This window comes from Neofelis nebulosa, chromosome 7 (assembly GCF_028018385.1).
Source record: "Neofelis nebulosa isolate mNeoNeb1 chromosome 7, mNeoNeb1.pri, whole genome shotgun sequence".
NCBI lineage: Eukaryota > Metazoa > Chordata > Mammalia > Carnivora > Felidae > Neofelis > Neofelis nebulosa.
This window is the reverse complement of record NC_080788.1, coordinates 69,490,182-69,509,332: the sequence shown is the minus strand read 5'-3', so window position 1 is coordinate 69,509,332 and position 19,151 is coordinate 69,490,182. Positions and strand designations below refer to the sequence as shown.

At 45.3% G+C, this 19,151-nt stretch overlaps 1 protein-coding gene across 1 annotated transcript in view; it reads right to left on the bottom strand.

The window, feature by feature from the left end:
• The window catches only part of RYR3 (ryanodine receptor 3), a 535,021-nt gene extending 516,815 nt beyond the window's left edge, over window positions 1-18,206 (bottom strand). The window contains 1 exon segment of the mRNA XM_058738297.1: window positions 17,974-18,206. Coding sequence (XP_058594280.1) covers window positions 17,974-18,024 — 51 coding nt within the window. The 5' untranslated portion in view covers window positions 18,025-18,206.
• Window positions 18,207-19,151: the final 945 nt, after the last annotated feature.

The following is a 19,151-nucleotide window of genomic DNA, read 5'->3' as shown; positions in this document are numbered from 1 at the left end:
TAATAACACTGAATGTAAATGGATTAAATGTGCCAACCAAAAGACATAGGGTATCAGAATGGATAAAAAAACAAGACCCATCTATTTGCTGTCTACAAGAGACTCATTTTAGATCTGAGGACACCTTTAGATTGAGAGTGAGGGGATGGAGAACTATTTATCATGCTACTGGAAGCCAAAAGAAAGCTGGAGTAGCCATACTTATATCAGACAAACTAGACTTCAAATTAAAGCCTGTAACAAGAGATGAAGAAGGGCATTATATAATAATTACAGGGTCTATCCATCAGGAAGAGCTAAAAATTATAAATGTCTATGCGCCAAATACCGGAGCCCCCAAATATATAAAACAATTACTCATAAACATAAGCAACCTAATTGATAAGAATGTGGTCATTGCAGGGGACTTTAACACCCCACTTACAGAAATGGATAGATCATCTAGACACACAGTCAATAAAGAAACAAGGGCCCTGAATGATACATTGGATCAGATGGACTTGACAGATATATTTAGAACTCTGCATCCCAAAGCAACAGAATATACTTTCTTCTCGAGTGCACATGGAACATTCTCCAAGATAGATCATATACTGGGTCACAAAACAGCCCTTCATAAGTTTACAAGAATTGAAATTATACCATGCATACTTTCAGACCACAATGCTATGAAGCTTGAAATCAACCACAGGAAAAAGTCTGGAAAACCTCCAAAAGCATGGAGGTTAAAGAACACCCTACTAACGAATGAGTGGGTCAACCAGGCAATTAGAGAAGAAATTAAAAAATATATGGAAACAAACGAAAATGAAAATACAACAATCCAAACGCTTTGGGACGCAGCGAAGGCAGTCCTGAGAGGAAAATACATTGCAATCCAGGCCTATCTCAAGAAACAAGAAAAATCCCAAATACAAAATCTAACAGCACACCTAAAGGAAATAGAAGCAGAACAGCAAAGGCAGCCTAAACCCAGCAGAAGAAGAGAAATCATAAAGATCAGAGCAGAAATAAACAATATAGAATCTAAAAAAACTGTGGAGCAGATCAACGAAACCAAGAGTTGGTTTTTTGAAAAAATAAACAAAATTGACAAACCTCTAGCCAGGCTTCTCAAAAAGAAAAGGGAGATGACCCAAATAGATAAAATCATGAATGAAAATGGAATTATTACAACCAATCCCTCAGAGATACAAACAATTATCAGGGAATACTATGAAAAATTATATGCCAACAAATTGGACAACCTGGAAGAAATGGACAAATTCCTAAACACCCACACGCCTCCAAAACTCAATCAAGAGGAAATAGAAAGCTTGAACAGACCCATAACCAGTGAAGAAATTGAATCGGTTATCAAAAATCTCCCAACAAATAAGAGTCCAGGACCAGATGGCTTCCCAGGGGAGTTCTACCAGACGTTTAAAGCAGAGATAATACCTATCCTTCTCAAGCTATTCCAAGAAATAGAAAGGGAAGGAAAACTTCCAGACTCATTCTATGAAGCCAGTATTACTTTGATTCCTAAACCAGACTGAGACCCAGTAAAAAAAGAGAACTACAGGCCAATATCCCTGATGAATATGGATGCAAAAATTCTCAATAAGATACTAGCAAATCGAATTCAACAGCATATAAAAAGAATTATTCACCATGATCAAGTGGGATTCATTCCTGGGATGCAGGGCTGGTTCAACATTTGCAAATCGATCAACGTGATACATCACATTAACAAAAAAAAAGAGAAGAACCATATGATCCTGTCAATCGATGCAGAAAAGGCCTTTGACAAAATCCAGCACCCTTTCTTAATAAAAACCCTTGAGAAAGTCGGGATAGAAGGAACATACTTAAAGATCATAAAAGCCATTTATGAAAAGCCCACAGCTAACATCATCCTCAACGGGGCAAAACTGAGAGCTTTTTCCCTGAGATCAGGAACACGACAGGGATGCCCACTCTCACCGCTGTTGTTTAACATAGTGCTGGAAGTTCTAGCATCAGCAATCAGACAACAAAAGGAAATCAAAGGCATCAAAATTGGCAAAGATGAAGTCAAGCTTTCGCTTTTTGCAGATGACATGATATTATACATGGAAAATCCAGTAGACTCCACCAAAAGTCTGCTAGAACTGATACATGAATTCAGCAAAGTTGCAGGATACAAAATCAATGTACAGAAATCAGTTGCATTCTTATACACTAACAATGAAGCAACAGAAAGACAAATAAAGAAACTGATCCCATTCACAATTGCACCAAGAAGCATAAAATACCTAGGAATAAATCTAACCAAAGATGTAAAAGATCTGTATGCTGAAAACTATAGAAAGCTTATGAAGGTAATTGAAGAAGATATAAAGAAATGGAAAGACATTCCCTGCTCATGGATTGGAAGAATAAATATTGTCAAAATGTCAATCCTACCCAAAGCTATCTACACATTCAATACAATCCCAATCAAAATTGCACCAGCATTCTTCTCGAAACTAGAACAAGCAATCCTAAAATTCATATGGAACCACAAGAGGCCCCGAATAGCCAAAGTAATTTTGAAGAAGAAGACCAAAGCAGGAGGCATCACAATCCCAGACTTTAGCCTCTACTACAAAGCTGTCATCATCAAGACAGCATGGTATTGGCATAAAAACAGACACATAGACCAATGGAATAGAATAGAAACCCCAGAACTAGACCCACAAACCTATGGCCAACTAATATTTGACAAAGCAGGAAAGAACATCCAATGGAAAAAAGACAGTCTCTTTAACAAATGGTGCTGGGAGAACTGGACAGCAACATGCAGAAGGTTGAAACTAGACCACTTTCTCACACCATTCACAAAAATAAACTCAAAATGGATAAAGGACCTGAATGTGAGACAGGAAACCATCAAAACCTTAGAGGAGAAAGCAGGAAAAGACCTCTCTGACCTCAGCCGTAGCAATCTCTTACTCGGCACATCCCCAAAGGCAAGGGAATTAAAAGCAAAAGTGAATTACTGGGACCTTATGAAGATAAAAAGCTTCTGCACAGCAAAGGAAACAACCAACAAAACTAAAAGGCAACCAACAGAATGGGAAAAGATATTTGCAAATGACATATCGGACAAAGGGCTAGTATCCAAAATCTATAAAGAGCTCATCAAACTCCACACCCGAAAAACAAATAACCCAGTGAAGAAATGGGCAGAAAACATGAATAGACACTTCTCTAAAGAAGACATCCGGATGGCCAACAGGCACATGAAAAGATGTTCAACGTTGCTCCTCATCAGGGAAATACAAATCAAAACCACACTCAGATATCACCTCACGCCAATCAGAGTGGCCAAAATGAAGAAATCAGGAGACTATAGATGCTGGCGAGGATGTGGAGAAACGGGAACCCTCTTGCACTGTTGGTGGGAATGCAAATTGGTGCAGCCGCTCTGGAAGCAGTGTGGAGGTTCCTCAGAAAATTAAAAATAGACCTACCCTATGACCCAGCAATAGCACTGCTAGGAATTTCTCCAAGGGATACAGGAGTACTGATGCATAGGGGCACTTGTACCCCAATGTTTATGGCAGCACTCTCAACAACAGCCAAATTATGGAAAGAGCCTAAATGTCCATCAACTGACGAATGGATAAAGAAATTGTGGTTTATATACACAATGGAATACTACGTGGCAATGAGAAAAAATGAAATATGGCCTTTTGTAGCAACGTGGATGGAAGTGGAGAGTGTGATGCTAAGTGAAATAAGTCATACAGAGAAAGACAGATACCATATGGTTTCACTCTTATGTGGATCCTGAGAAACGTAACAGAAACCCATGGGGGAGGGGAAGGAAAAAAAAAAAAAAAAGAGGTTAGAGTGGGAGAGAGCCAAAGCATAAGAGACTGTTAAAAACTGAGAACAAACTGAGGGTTGATGGGGGTGGGAGGGAGGGCAGGGTGGGTGATGGGTATTGAGGAGGGCACCTTTTGGGATGAGCACTGGGTGTTGTATGGAAACCAATTTGACAGTAAATTTCATATATTAAAAAAAAAAAAAACGTAAAAACAAGATGAGCGACATGAAAGTCATAAAGTACAAAGCCAAACAAAAATCAATCTTGAGTTATCCAGTAATTTGAACTAGTAATAAAATGACTTTCTTTCATCTGCAGATGTTAACACTGGCTAAGTTTTGCTTTAAATCTGCAGGTTCACATGCCAGTAGAGGAAGCTGGTATGTGTTGTTGATAGCACTCAAGAATCTCACAGAAATAAAGGGGCATATGGAGTGGTTACTGGTCTGTACCTGGTACAGATTAGAGATTTTAAAACATAACAAATCTTTCCTAAGGTGGAAAAATATCAAAATAACCTCTTGTTTCTCAAATAAGCATCATTTTGCAAACATCTAGAAACACAAAAACTACAAAAATATCAATAATTAGCAAACTGGCATCAAAGATATATACAGCACATATGTGTTTCACATGTATGGCGTCGTCCCATATCCACTTTCTATTTCCAGAAGGACCCAGAAATGTCCCACGTGTATGTTTGGTCCTGAGAGTCAGGCACACATGTGTGTGATGGCAGGGCCATTCTTATTTCTCAGTGTTCATGGGCTGACTTCATATGAGCCACTGAGGTCAGAAACTGAGACATTAGTCCCCGTATCCCCAAGCCTGGATGATTCCATGGTAACATTGGGTTTATTTTCGTGATGATGCACATTTTGCCTACATCAGTGTAGAATCACTCCTCTTTAATGAAACACACTGAGTTCCATCTAAGATACTGGCATCTACAAAATAACAATGGGGTGAAACTTATGAAATTAGTGATGCTTAGCCTCTTTCTCCTTATATTTATCCTTTAGGTGCCTTTTTTTTTTTTTTAAATGTATCCTCCCTTTTTCTATTTCTCTAGGAAATCCAAAGTTACCTACCGGGTACTGAACCTGCCAGTGCCCTAGTGACCATTCCTTATCTTTCAACCCTGAATGCCACATTACCAGATCAAGGTGTTATTCCTGGACAATTTGATAATCCAGGAGCACGTACAGCAACATCTAAATCCACTCCCCCACCCCCAGACAATATGTTTGCCTTGGAGATAATGCCTTAATCTCCAGGAGTATTTTGAATGTCAGGGATTCCGTGTACCTTGTCATATGTTGAGAAGGATGTCTGGAGCAAAAGGACCATATTTTCCCCAATGACATATTATACCGAACTTATGGGCTAGAGAGAGGTTAACCCTAAATTTCTTTGACTCTACAACCCCAGTAAACCTGGTTTTTAAAAAAATTTTAAGTCTATTTATATATTTATTTTGAGAGAGAGAGAGAGAGAGAGAACAGGGGAGGGGCAGAGATAGAGGGAGAGAGAATCCCAAGCAGGCTCCATGCTGTCAGCACAGAGCCCTTCGCAAGGCTCGAACCCACGAACTGTGAGATCATGACCTGAGCTAAAACCGAGAGTCAGACACTTAACCAACTGAGCCACCCAGGTGCCCCTAGTGAACCTGCTTTTTAGTTTTCATTTGATTTTAGCAGTTTAGACTAGACCTAGGAGCCTCCCTGGCTTTGTGAGTTATTTGCCTTCCTATGTGTATTCTGAAGGCCTCATCAGGACATGACCATGAATACCATGCACTTAGCACAACCTGAGACCAGAGCAAAACCTGGGGATCAGTCAACACATTTGCCATCATCTACCGAACAGCTGGGGGTCAGGCACAGGTTCCTGTTTTTCGTTAAAAGCGAGACTTGGGACTGCAACCTTTTCATTCACGTGTTCAGAAAATCAAGCAGAAACACATGCACACCCACAGGTTTTCATTTGGCTAAGTCCTCCGAAGAGCAGGTGGAAGAGCTATTTCTATTTTTTCCAATTAATTGAGTTAGAAATTGTAGTAAACAAACAGTTTTAAGCGCATCTTCTACCCCCTAAACAGTTCCCCTGTCATGAAAGAGCAGCTGCTACGGGATCCCAGGTGGCTGGTTGAAGCGGTGGCTGAGCACGGGTGCTGGGGCCATGGCAAAGGGAGTCCCAGCCACTGGGCAGTAGGACCTACCATTAAAATACACACCATGTCAAATCGCAGAGCATAGCACGGAAAACAAAATACGCACAGTATGAGTAGGTTCTGTGCTCATGACAGTTCCACAAACATCACCATATTTAACTATCTCAACAGCTCCGTGAGAAGCTAGTAATATCCCCATTTTAGAGATGAAGAAACTGTCCTGACAGTTTAATAGCTTATAAATGACAAATATAGAATTCACATCATGATCTCACTCTGAGCTCTTAACCACTCTCTTAACAGACACTACAGGTGGCGATCTAAAAATGGTATGTGGTACCAGAGAAACCATCAAGTTTAGGGTCAGTAAGAAGAAAGAAAGAACTATGATACTCAGTTTTTTTTTAATCTTTTTTTTTTTAAAAGATTGATCTGGCTAGGCACAATTTATACTAATTATAGTCATTTATGTGAATTGTACAATTATGCCTAATTATGAGCCAGTACAATAATATTTATGTATAAAATTAAATAATTCACAACTTTGATCTTAAATTTATTTGATTATAATAGTGAGCTCTATATATACATAATCAGACTTCACTGTTGCCCAGTTTTTAATATGCACGTGCAACATCTTTACAGCGTTTTATATTTTATAAAGTATGATTTCTGAGGACATCGTCAAGTGCCAGACATTATCAGATTTTACAGGGAAGGAGGCAGCGAATAGTAATAAAATATGGCCTTGCTCTGGAGAATCTTGGAGTCTGGTCATTTCATCCTGACCCCTCCCTGAGAATTAGTTATGATTTCTACCATTCTATATATTAAAAAACTGAGGCTGGAGTATATGAAATAGATCATCCATACAGTTTAGTTTTTATTCACAACTAAGAAAGTGAAATATATTGCTGTTCAAACACCATGATTAAACACCAAGAACAATCGCTTCCTTACTTTAAGGAAATCAAAAGCCCAACCATTCTCTATTATTTGGGGAAATGTTGCTTTAATTCTTTTAATTAAATTTCCCAACTACTTCGCCCAGTTGTTTTCAGTTAAGTTTTCAGATCTTCTTTTTGAGTGAAAACAAAGAGCCAACTAGGGTGATATTATCTAGTCAAAACGAAGGTGCCATTAGCCAGCCCATGTGCGTAGACATCCTATACACCTGTCACTGACAAGAAGTAGAGTATTTTAACCAGGTAAACATATACTCTCATCCAGGGACAGGAAAACTGTTAATAGGGATTACATAGCCAACATTATCCAATTTAATTCCATGGAAAGCAGAGAAAGAAAAGATGGGAATAATGTTTGATAGGAAAGGTGAGAAGCAGATGATTGGACCACTCCCCATAACAGGACCCTCCAGAGAAGAGGACACCAAAGGATGTAATAAGAATCAAGCTTTACTTTAGGTTCATGCTTTGCATCCTTAGTCACGAGAAGGGATCGAGAAGGTGCATAGCCAGATCCTTATAGTGGGATGACCTTGTATTGCTGAAAATACAGTGAATTCTCAGAAAGGCATATTTCCACATTTAAAACCTATGTTGAAGAAAAAAATCTCCCCAAACCAAGGATGAGTTGTCTGTGTTTAGGAGTCTCCAAAAATCATGTTGCCCATTCACTTGTAACAAGAGGCTTTGCAAAGTGGGCACTTAAGAAATGACCCATCCATCTGTGCTCCTGAGGTCATGTCCATTCCAGGTTCACTGCTAGTCACAAGGCCTGATCATATTATAGGTAAGCAGAATGCCAGGAATCAAGACCACAGAATGATCACAGGGCATTGTCCTTTTGTACTTTTCAACTCTAAGATGAACGTGCAATGGGAGCCTGAGTGGCTCAGTCGGTTGAGCGTCCGACTCCAGCTCAGGTCATGATCTCACAGTTCGTGAGTTCGAGCCCCACATCGGGCTCTGTGCTGACAGCTCAGAGCCTGGAGCCTGCTTCGGATTCTGTGTCTCCCTCTCTCTCTGCCCCTCCCCCACTTGTGCTCTGTCTCCGTCTCTCAAAAATGAATAAACGTTAAAAAAAATTTTTTTTTATTTTTTTTTTAACGTTTATTTATTTTTGAGACAGAGAGAGATAGAGCGTGAACAGGGGAGGGGCAGAGAGAGAGGGAGACACAGAATCCGAAACAGGCTCCAGGCTCTGAGCTGTCAGCACAGAGGCCGACGCGGGGCTCGAACCCATGAACCGTGAGATCATGACCCGAGCCGAAGTCGCACGCTTAACCAACTGAGCCACCCAGGCGCCCCTAAAAAAAAATTTTTTTTTAATAAAATGAACATGCAATGACATCTGGAATAGCTAGTGTGCCTAATGTCAATGCTGATGCTGTTTGTTGGGACAGTATTAGTAGCTAATATTTGTTGAGGACTTATTAGATGCTGGGCACTCTTCCAGGCACCTAACACAGATTAACACATTTAATCCCCACCACAACCGTCTGGGACAGACACTATTATCACTCACATTTAACACATGAGGAAACAGGCACAGAAGTTACGAAACTCCCCAAGGTCACACATTTTAGTAAGAGTTATTTTAGGACCATGGAGTTACAGAAAACTTAAATTAATTGTTATACATTGACCTGAAATGACTGATACCCTTGCTACCTCAAAACAAGACTGAGCCCCCTCGTGACCTCCAGCAATGGAGGCAATAAACGTTAAGATATCTTTCTTATTCATCCATGTAAAGGCCAGCAACGTGGTCAGGGCCAGTGAGTAGCTGGTCAATAAATGTCGAGGGGATACCCTGCTTACTTCAAATTTCATGGTATCTATATCCATGTGATCATTTTAAAGGGTTTTTAAAGGCTAGCACAATCTGAATTCATTTTGATGATCAAGTCTATCATTTATTAAGCCTCTTAATTTATCTTCCTGCCCATCTGTCTTTTATGCACTGTGATAAATGATACACTGTCTTTTATGTTGACATTCTCATCCAAGGACCTTGATGTGTATTGTGAGCCTCATCCTACTCATAAAAATATTCATGCATCCTGGGCAGCTTATGCACTTAAAATGTGAGGGTTCATCCACGCCTGCAAGCTGGCGAGCAGCTCACAATCCTGCTGCAGGGGTATTTTGCTTGGCTGGAAGTGTTCAAGAATTTTTTACCTGAATGTGTACATCAGGCCCACCTCTCTTTGCAAATAAAGCCTGATTCATATATTTAGTTACCTGCCTGGCCCCCAAAGTGTTTAAGTTTGTGATGTTAAGATACTTGGGGATTCAGAACAGACTGAATTTAAAGCCCTTGTATTCCTGGAGTGTATAGTCTATGGCTCCCACTTTAGGTTGATAGGAACCTTTTAAGGTAATTGGGCAACAAGGCAACTTTCATTCCAAGCCACTCCCTCCATATATACATACCTCATTTTCCTAGAGGAGACCCAGAGTCCCTTCAATCCTATTTTCAAGGCATCCCTGAGATATAATCATTATCACCATGCCTTGATAAATGGATGAACTAAAACCCAGGGAAGGGCAGACAATCCTACAGCATCTGGTGACAGAAATGCCACCAAATAGAGCAAATGCTTTAGCTCTGAGTTTACCCACTGGACCCCGGTGTACTCTGTTATGTTTTTCATCTTAAAATCCCTTTTGCAAAGAAATGAGATTCGTTCAAGATACTGCTATGGTTTATTCTTGGACTCCCCTTTTCTGGCCAGCCTAGACAGAAGAGAGGTCGACTTGAGGGTGGATCACTGCTATAGTTCAGAACAACAGCCACGTGTCCTGAATGACAGACAATGATGATCACAGACAGATGCAAGGGCTCACAAGGGGCTTACACTCCTCCAGGAGTAGCTGCTCTATTTTGACTTGACCTTCAGGATTCAGCTCTTGGTTCAATGTGCAGTTGTGGCCCACTGGATCCCCTGCATTGTTCTAGCATTATTTAAAGTCTGGATCTGGTCCACAGCATAGAGTACAGCTGTCACAATCGATACTTCTTACAGCGTGCACATTTATGTGCCAGGGATGGAGAACTTTCCATTTCTTCCCGTAGTCCCATTGACTAGCTCTCTCTGCTCAAGCCCATTAGAGAACTCAACTGTGAAATTATCAGAGACGAAATGCCAGGCCCTGCCACTGGTCTGTTGAGAAGCATGGACCTTCCAGGAAGAGCCTTTTCTATTTGCTCTTACTGGGAGACAGGCAGCTCTCCTTGGCATCCTCCCTTTTTTGCAGTAGGAACTGGTCTAAGTTGGTTTCAGGAACTCTGCGGCATTTCCTTGGGATAATGATGAGCAACCTATCAACAAACACGATCATGGATAATGGACTTTTGTCCCTTGAATGCTTTTCTACCTCAGGAGGGCAGCACCTTAGCTCTCACCTTGATGGAGAGTCACCTCATAAAAATCTGAGACTTTCTTATTCTAACAATTGCCTCTGATTCTGAACTATGAAAAACAAAGTATTTCGTACACCAGTCCTGGTTGCAAGTAGTGCTCTCTCCAATGCCTAGCCTGAGGTTGGTCCCTTTGTCTCCTGTAACTCAAAGCTTCCTCTCCTCTGATCAGAAACCATAAGTGGATAAAGAGGAGCGTTTCTGTGCCAGCAGCCCCAGAGTCCAGACTCCTGTGCCCTAATGCTTCCTCTGCCTACTCAGGGCTTCCCAAGACCCAGTGCATGTTCACTCAGGCTTGTCCCTCTCAGTAATGTTCCCAGATGCTCTCATCTTTCACTGATCCAATTCCCATTCCTTCAGGAACTGGCTCTGCTTGGCTGTTAATGATGCTAATCATTAATGGCACCCACTGAGCTCACAATTTTGCATTTCAGTATTTTGATAGAGGGCATTTCTTGAGTGAATGCCTCATTCCAAAGACAGACTAGGAAAGCAAGCCTTCTGTACGTGGGTCATGTCCACACTGACACCAACCCAGATTTTCAGTCTCGCGCTTCCTCTAAAACTGTGCTGCCTTGCTCATCACGCTGGTTGGTTCCTGCAGCATAAAACCACACATAAACGGAACTCCGTAGAAAAACTGTTGATGGCCTGCGAGATTCTGCACAGGCAGCAGCCGCTCTGTCTCCAGAGATCTCTCCTGACTCCTCTATACTCCTCAAGTAAGCAGCAGCAAGCAGCTGTCACCCCAGAGGGGATGGCTCATGTTGAGCAAAATTTCTGAATCTCTCTGTAATCTGACTTGAAGATACAATACTTGCTTTCCTTCTTCTTGGGCATGGAATCCAACAAAAAGAAGACCTCCTCAAGTAGACAAGCCCCTGTGGGGGCTGGGAGACCGGAAATCAAGAAGGAGCCCACTGCCTAAAGAGGTAGAAGGTGAAAGAAAAAAGGGGGAAGCCTTGTGTCTCAGTGCCTCCTACCTGCAGGGCTGCGACCTGCCGAAGAGGACAACAGCCCGGTGTATTCCTGTAGCGTCAGCAATGTGCTCCGGGCTAGAGAGGGGGAGAGGTGCATGTGAGGAGAGGAGGCACAGCTTTTATTTTTGAATACTGCATCATCAGTCTCAGAGCCAATCTGAACTTTGTTTTCTAACAATCGGGAATCAGAAATGACATAAAGAGGGGGAAAAATCATCTTGGCACCTCACAGGGCTCCTCCCAGGAGCAGGGTCAGGACCAAGTGCCAGCACTTTTTACTCCCTGTCTCTGAACTGAAGAGGTGCTGGGATGGCAAAGCTCACGGAAGCAAAGGAAACTGCAGTGGCTAGAAATGTCTTTGTCCCTAAAATACCCCATTGGCTTCCGAACAAGAAGATGGCTGAGAGGACACCAGAGCCCCGAAGACTGGACGTGGCTCCCTGGGGAGAAGTGGTACCCGGCAGCCTCAGCATTGGCTGGGCTCCCACCACAAAAGCATCTGCTTCATCCAGGTGCGGCCAAAAGGAACTTTCCAACGGCCCTGAGTCCCCAAACAGATGTGACTGAAGCAGCAAAATCCAGAGGAAAAGCAGGGCTGGCTTCATAGAAAAGCTGGTCCCAACGCTCTGGGGGAAAGGAAGAAGGGGCTCATAAAAGAAGTGGGAGGGGAGAAAGAGGAAGGTAGCTTTGAAAGGAAGAGAAATGGAATTCAATAATGAAAGGTGGTCCTGTGGGAAGTCGTAGCTTTGGTAATTTTCTGAGAGGGCAACAAATAACTCTGAGTGTTCTGTCTGGTGGTCGCAATCCTGGGGGCCTGCCTGGCCTTTTGAAGGCTCTTGCACCAAATGACTTGCCTTCTCAATCAAGCCTTTTAGTCAAATAACTTGAGGTAAGTTGGTGTTTGCTTTAGCGGGGTAATTTCCCAACACCGGGGCTGAGCCAACACTGGAGACAGTGTAACAACTCTGAGAAGAGGGTGAGACCTGTGGCAAGGGGCATCGTAGAGAAAGAAAATGAGTTGCTTTTTCAACAACAAGATCCGGTCACAAGTAGGGCTGATGTCCTATGCAAGAGACACACGATGAGGATATCCTACAAAACACACCCTTGTCTCTCATTTGGGGTATTGCTAGAATTACCAACGCCTTTCATTACACTTCTGTGAAGCCATGAAAGCAGATTCTGTCTCCATACAGTGGTGGAAATGAAACCTGTTTTCTTAAATGACTCACTCAAGGTCACAGTGAGCTTTGTCTGGAATTAAGAATTCCTGCTTCTATGCTCAGTTTTTTTTTTTATGTTTTATTACATTTCACTCCTACTGGATAAATCTTGTATCAAGGGTAGCTTAAAGACAGAGTTATAATCGAGAAGGGTTTACAAGGCTGTGGAAGGGTGGGAAAGGAGCTAAAGGACTGGTTTCTGAAGACACAGGACCTCTTCTGCCTACACAATGATATTGGTAAGAATCGTTCAAAAGGATCCCAAGTCATTAGAAAATGTGGCTTCTGAACTCAAAACTCTTTAAGTAGTAAGGTAAAGGAAAAACCGAATTAGGACATTAAAAAATCCTTCCCAGGAAGGAGTGGAAACAAATGATCACAAAACAAGCAAAAGACACAAATAAATACAGACAGACATAATAAGATCTACTTTGATACAAACCCTTCGAAAATAATTATCATAGTATTTTACTCTCCAGATAAACTCCTCCCATCCTTTTTTCAACACTTTTTTTTCCTCAGATCAGTCCTAAGGAACGGGAGAAATATATTTGTTTTTCCTCTAAACTAATAATGGGAAAGGAATGAATTGTTTGAAAAACGTATTGCACTGAAGTGTCTTTATCCTGTTACCAATCATATCAGCATAAGACAAAATACGCACAGACGTCAGAAACACCTTTCTTCCATCAGTCACACCTTCAACTGCACACCTGTTCTTGGTCTCACTCCTCTTGCACAGGCTGCAACACATTCCAAGTATTTCCAAGTTCACAGTCACCATCACCTCGTGACCCTGGAGTTCGGCAGCTTCAGATCCCTCAGGACAACCCCTGGCTGTGGGCAATCAGTACCTCGTGGGTGGGAGCCACCCCTTGGTGAGGGTGCAGCCTTTCTGATGCAAGTTCATTTCTTTGAGAGAAGGACCTTGCTTCCTTTTCATACACACCACCCCCCGCCCTGGGGCATTTCCCTGGAAAGGAGGTGACACTGGGTGTCCAGCCATTCCCCTACAGCTCCTTAATAAGATCAGCTCTCCAGAGCCAAGGGGAAAGAGACTGGGAATGTGGGAAGTGACGCAAGAAGGCCCAGACTGTGAGGATAGTCTGAATTCTGTCATTTTAAACATCAAACCCAACTCAGCAGGAGAGCCCAGCTCTGCTCACCAACAGCATAGGCCTGGGTATCTGGGTCTGCATTCTAACGCTCCCTCCATTACTACTCACTGTCACCCTGAGACGCTGTGCTGGAAGGAAGAAGTCATGCATGTCTACCTCCCTCCTCAAGAGAAAGCTCCCGAAAGCAAGACAGTGGCATCACGTAGTGGCCCCGGGAATGGACTCTACCGAGGGGAGAAACAAGCCAGAAGCTATAAACCACCAAGCGCAGGTTCACAGTCCTCCCAACCTGGGACAAGGTGCTGTGGAGGGACTTGGGCTCACATTTGGTGCCACAGCTCAAATTCAGGGATCTGTCCTAGTCACCCCGTAGGGAGGAGCCCAGACCACATGAGCTGTCTTGATCTTCAGCACAAATGCCTTCTCCTGTCCCTTGAGAGCTGCAAATTTAGACAGAGGACAACTTTCTACAAGGAGGGCTAAATGAGGCATCTATGACCAATCTTTAATTGAAACTCAGGGAAACACTTGTCTCCCTCACTTTGAGTTCTGTTTCCGTTAACTCTGTGGTGGCGAGGGGGCCAGCAAGGAGAAGGCTGTGGGGTTTTTAAAACAACAAGCTGAGGTTCGGAGGTCTTTCTTTCTTTCTTTTTCAATGGAAACTGTAGCCAAAGGGAGGTGGGGGAGCAGAGAACAGCTACTCCCTGGCACTCTCTGAGCCTGGTATAGAGCCAGCCGCTCCAACCGTCTGGAGATACGGTAATTGTCACTCCTCTCTCACTGTAACTTCTTGCTTTCAGATGAGTGGCTGGCAGGTTTATCTCCTTCTGAGCAGCTTCGGAGCCACGTCAGTGACACCGGCGACGTCAGCAAGAACAATCGGAAGGCAGGATGATGCCACTGCCAGCAGCAGCGGCAGGGAAATTTTTAGCCTTAAAGAAAATTCTTCGGCTATCTGTCTGGCTGACTCTCTCTCTCTCTCATTGACTTGAATGACTGCCAAAGATTTTAGAAGGCCAGAGAGGATATGTAGTTTTACACAGCCAGGTTAAGTTTTGGGGTGCAAGAGCATTTAGTTTACGTGATGTGCTTGCACTTCCAAACCCCTTGTGTAGGGACTGTCCCTACCTTGGAGAGAATGGGCTTCAGATGTACCAGAGGATGCAGCGAACGTGAACACCACCTCCTAGCAAGTGTCCAAAGCCCCAGTACACACACCTATTGTGATCACTGCAGTAATCCTGGCCCATTTCATGTTACTGATAGCTCCAGCTGCTTTTATTTTTGTCACTATCATAATAAACAAGATACCATAACCACTGACAACTTGACAGACCCTCAACACAGTGCTATTCTTCGGTCTATTTTTTTTAAGTTTATTTATTTTGAGAGAGAGAGAGAGAGAACCAGTCGGGGAGAGGCAGAGAGAAGGGTACAGAGGATCCGAAGTAGGCTCTTTGCAGACAGCAGAGAGCCCGAGGTGGGGCTCAAACTAATGAACTGTGAGATCATGACCTGAGCTGAAGTCGGACGCTTAACTGACTGAGCCACCCAGGCGCCCCATGGTCTATTTTTTAAAAGTAGGTTTAAAAGCCTCTGCTGTCTGGAATGGCAATCCTCAAGTTCTTGGTTGCAAACATAGGATTCTTCTCCATCATCAAATATCAACCACCTTCTGGTCCAGGACAACATGAAGGTTAGGAGGTATTACATGACTGACAAGTGGCCAAAATGCTTTAAAAGATATTGTTTGGGGAAACGCAGCAAACTCTAAGGTAAAGGTAGGTGGGGGAGTTCAAACCCAGGCATGTTCAAAGGTGAGAAAATCCTACTTCTAGCTCAGCCCTGGGATTCCTGACTCCCCTAAAAGCAGTCAAAATTCTGTGCGAATCAAAACTGATGGTGGTCAGTTTTGCAGAAATAACTGTGTCTAACTCATGGATATATAGAGAAGAGTGTCACAGGTCAGAAAGCAGGAGTTCCAGTGGCAGTACATTCTGAAGACCACAGCCTCTGGAGTAGTGCTCAACACCAGGCTCTGGTGGGGATTTAAGTGAACGTTATGTAATGACGAGCATTAGTAACTCTCTGGGCAACCATGGCCAAGTTACCTGATTTCCTGTATCTCAGTTTCATTGCCTATTTCCCCACCACCCCCCCATAAACCACAGATGAAGATGTTCACAGGGTCACTGAAGAACACGCCTAAAAAACACTCCAGGCGATTACTAAGAGGAATAATAATGCCACATGTGAAGTCACTCACTCCCATGGTTACTTCCAGCTCTCCCTGGAAGCCATAACTGACATGCAGTGCATCTGCAATAGAGGTTCTTAACCTGGGTCCTTGAACCCTGCAGGAGGCCATGAATAGGCATTAAAAAGAGCCCAACTGCTCTCATCTCTGGGGCAGGACACCCAAGACATACACAATTTAAGAACCATTGCTCTACAGTAAGTCTTGGTTATAGGCATACCAAAAAAAAAATCCCACTTACACCGCCTGATGGAGAAGAAATGTCAGGGAAGGTGACCACAGAAGCCACGAGAAACACAGAGGGTGGAGAGCTCAAGAAAACCACCAGGATTTCACCTCGACCCTCTCAGCCCTCTATTCCACACTGACCCAATCTGTCAGAAGAGGATTTCTTCAGTCAGCAACGTCTACAAGATCATTAATAGCAAGCAGAAGAAACAACTGATTGAGGAGGACACAATACACGGAGTACAGGAGGTATCACCCAGCTAACATCAAGGACACCTGTTAGAAGGAAAGCTTGGGGATTCCACAGGGTTTTGGAAGGAACGGGCAGCTTTACAACAAAAGGGCTGTGAGGAGCGGCCAAATGTGAAGCCGTCTTGAGCTCTTGAATGCAGTGTGAGAGATGAGGAGGGGGTCTGGATCCAGGATGAGGAAACGGATAATTCTGTAATAACAGAAGGTAGCATTAGTAGGGCGGTGGGTCCCTTTAAGTCTCCCAAATGAGACTCCCAGCCCTGATAGAGGAACCATGTTTGGAAGAGAAAGTCAAGGGCTTTGGAAAAGGGGAGGGAATGGTCCAAAAGAGGGACAAGACCTAAGCTGTGATCTTCAGAGACCAGGTCAGAAGGGGGGCACTTAAAGAGAAGGAGAGAGGGAGAGGGAAAGAAATAATTTCATTGTAATTCCTGAGAGCTAGACAGCGCATTTAAAATGATCTAACACTTATGGAGCAATTTACAGTTTGCAAAACATTATGACATTCAGTATCTCATTTAATCCTTATCACCCTGAAACGCTGGTTATATTTTCTCCATTTTACACAAGAGGAAACTGAGGCAAGGAAGGGCGGATTATGCGACTTGCTCAAGGTCACCTGGCTGAAATCGGGAGCTGGGACGCACCTCAATGCCCCCCACACCTCCCAGCTGTAGTCCGCCTTGAAAGGCTTTCAGTTAACTCCTAAGGGGCAAGGTTGATGTGGCTACAATAGATCCCCGCCCCCCAGCCACTTCCCCTAAAATCTGGGGCGGAGCAGCGCCCTCCGGTGCCAGGAAGGGGACCTGAGTGACGCGGAGCCACAGACTGGGGTTTCCCCGTCCTGCGGGGTTCGGGAGAGCAGGCAGCAGAAGCCGCGGCTCCTACACTCTGGGCAGTCAAGTAACGCTCCAGCAGCAGCTGCCGGTTCGGGGCTTAACGTGCCAGGGGTAGCGCTGGGTGAATTCCCTTCCGAGTGACACCAGGAGTGGGACCGAGCGCCTGCGCCTCTTCTCGCACTCGGCTCCCCACGCTCGCCCCTACCCCGCTGAATCTTTCTGGCGGTTCCCGGGTGCGTGGGGGCACCTCAGAGGAGGCAGGGGGCTGGGGCGGAGTGTTGCGGGGGTGGGGGGAAGACCGGACCGACTCTGGGGCGAGATCTTCCACTTCTGATTCTCCAGGTTAGGGCAACCACGAGCAAACCCTGGCTGGAAGTTTGGACATCAAAGGTTTCGGATCAAGTAGCAAGTTGCCTGGACAGCAGTAGAGGTGGAGGTGGAGGTCTGGGGTGGGGGTGGCGGTAGGGGAAGTAGGGGCAGGCAAGAGAAGGTGCCCCTTCCCACACTAACGCTGCCGGCCCCGCGGGTGGGTGGCTGGTCCGCCTCTGCAGCCAGCGGGTGCGGAGAACGCGCCGGGCACCTGCACCCGGCATAGGGCACCCGGCGCAGCGCAGCCCCTCCTCGCCCCGCTCCGCGCTCCTCCCCACCTGCCCGCCAGCTCGCCCCCGCCGCGGAGACTCACAGTCCTCAGGAACTGGATCTCGTCCTCGCCTCCTTCTCCCCCTTCGGCCATGGCTCCCGAGGCGTCGGCGGTGCCCCAGCCTCCGGCGCCTCTGCTTCCCCCAGCAGCCGCTCGGCGTGCGCTGGCTGCTGCTGCGCTCTTTCTCCTCCTCCTCCTCTTCCTCCTCCTCCTCCCGCTCCTGGCTCAGCCTCAGCAGCGCCGAGCTAATCCCCGACCATATAGGGAGCTGGGCTAACACTCCACTGCACTGCAGAGCGCCAACGCCAACCAAGCAGCCCGCCTACCCCTCTTCGCCTCTCGCCCCAGCCAAGTGCGCGGCGGCCGCGGGCCGGGCGGAGAGCGCAGCGCCCAGCGCGCGGAGCGGGCGGGGGCGGCGCCGGGACCCAGGGGGTGGGGTGCGGTGGGGCCTCCCCCGCACACCGCCGCACCGCGCCGCGCGCCCAGCCAAGGCGCGCGCTCCGCAGCGACGAGAGGGTGCCCCCTACCCTGCTCCGATTCACAAACAAAGGCCAGTTGCTTAGCTCCAGCATGCTGAGACTGGGCGTCAGAGCCCTCTCGCTATGCCCACTTTGCCCTCGCGTGTGTGTGCGTGCGCGTGTGTGCGTGTGTGTCTGTGTTTGGGACACGAATGCGTTGCTCCAACCCCAGTGTGTTGTTCGGACCCCCAACCGAGGACGGCAGAGAGGTGTGCCTACAATCTAAAGAGAGGCAGGGAGAGAGCCGGTGCAGTGAGGATGGAGGGTGGCTGCCCATTCATAACAAAGTTTGCAACTCCTTGGATAGCCCTTTCCTCACCTTGAGAGAGCCCCTTCTCCTCTTCAAATCTAATGAGTACATTTTACTAACCCCCTATTATTGCTCGACAGATTAAGGGCTCCCTGTACCTCAGGAAGCTTCTGGGGCTCCCCATTCCACTCGAAATTCAGAGGTCAGGTGGCATCAGAACCCTTCCTCTTTGCCAAGCACTCATGTAAACTTTAGGGTGCAGTCCTGTGGACTCTAAAAGGGATAGAGGAGTATATGCCTCTTCCAGGTCCTTGGGCTGCTGACATGCCACCCAGCCTTGGGTGGTTTTCCAGGGTTGGGGGCTGTAGGATTGATCCTGGCTAAAGCTGAGGGTACAGGGTGCCACCTTCTGTCTGCTGGCCAGGAAGCTCCAGGGTAAGGGGAAGTATTCA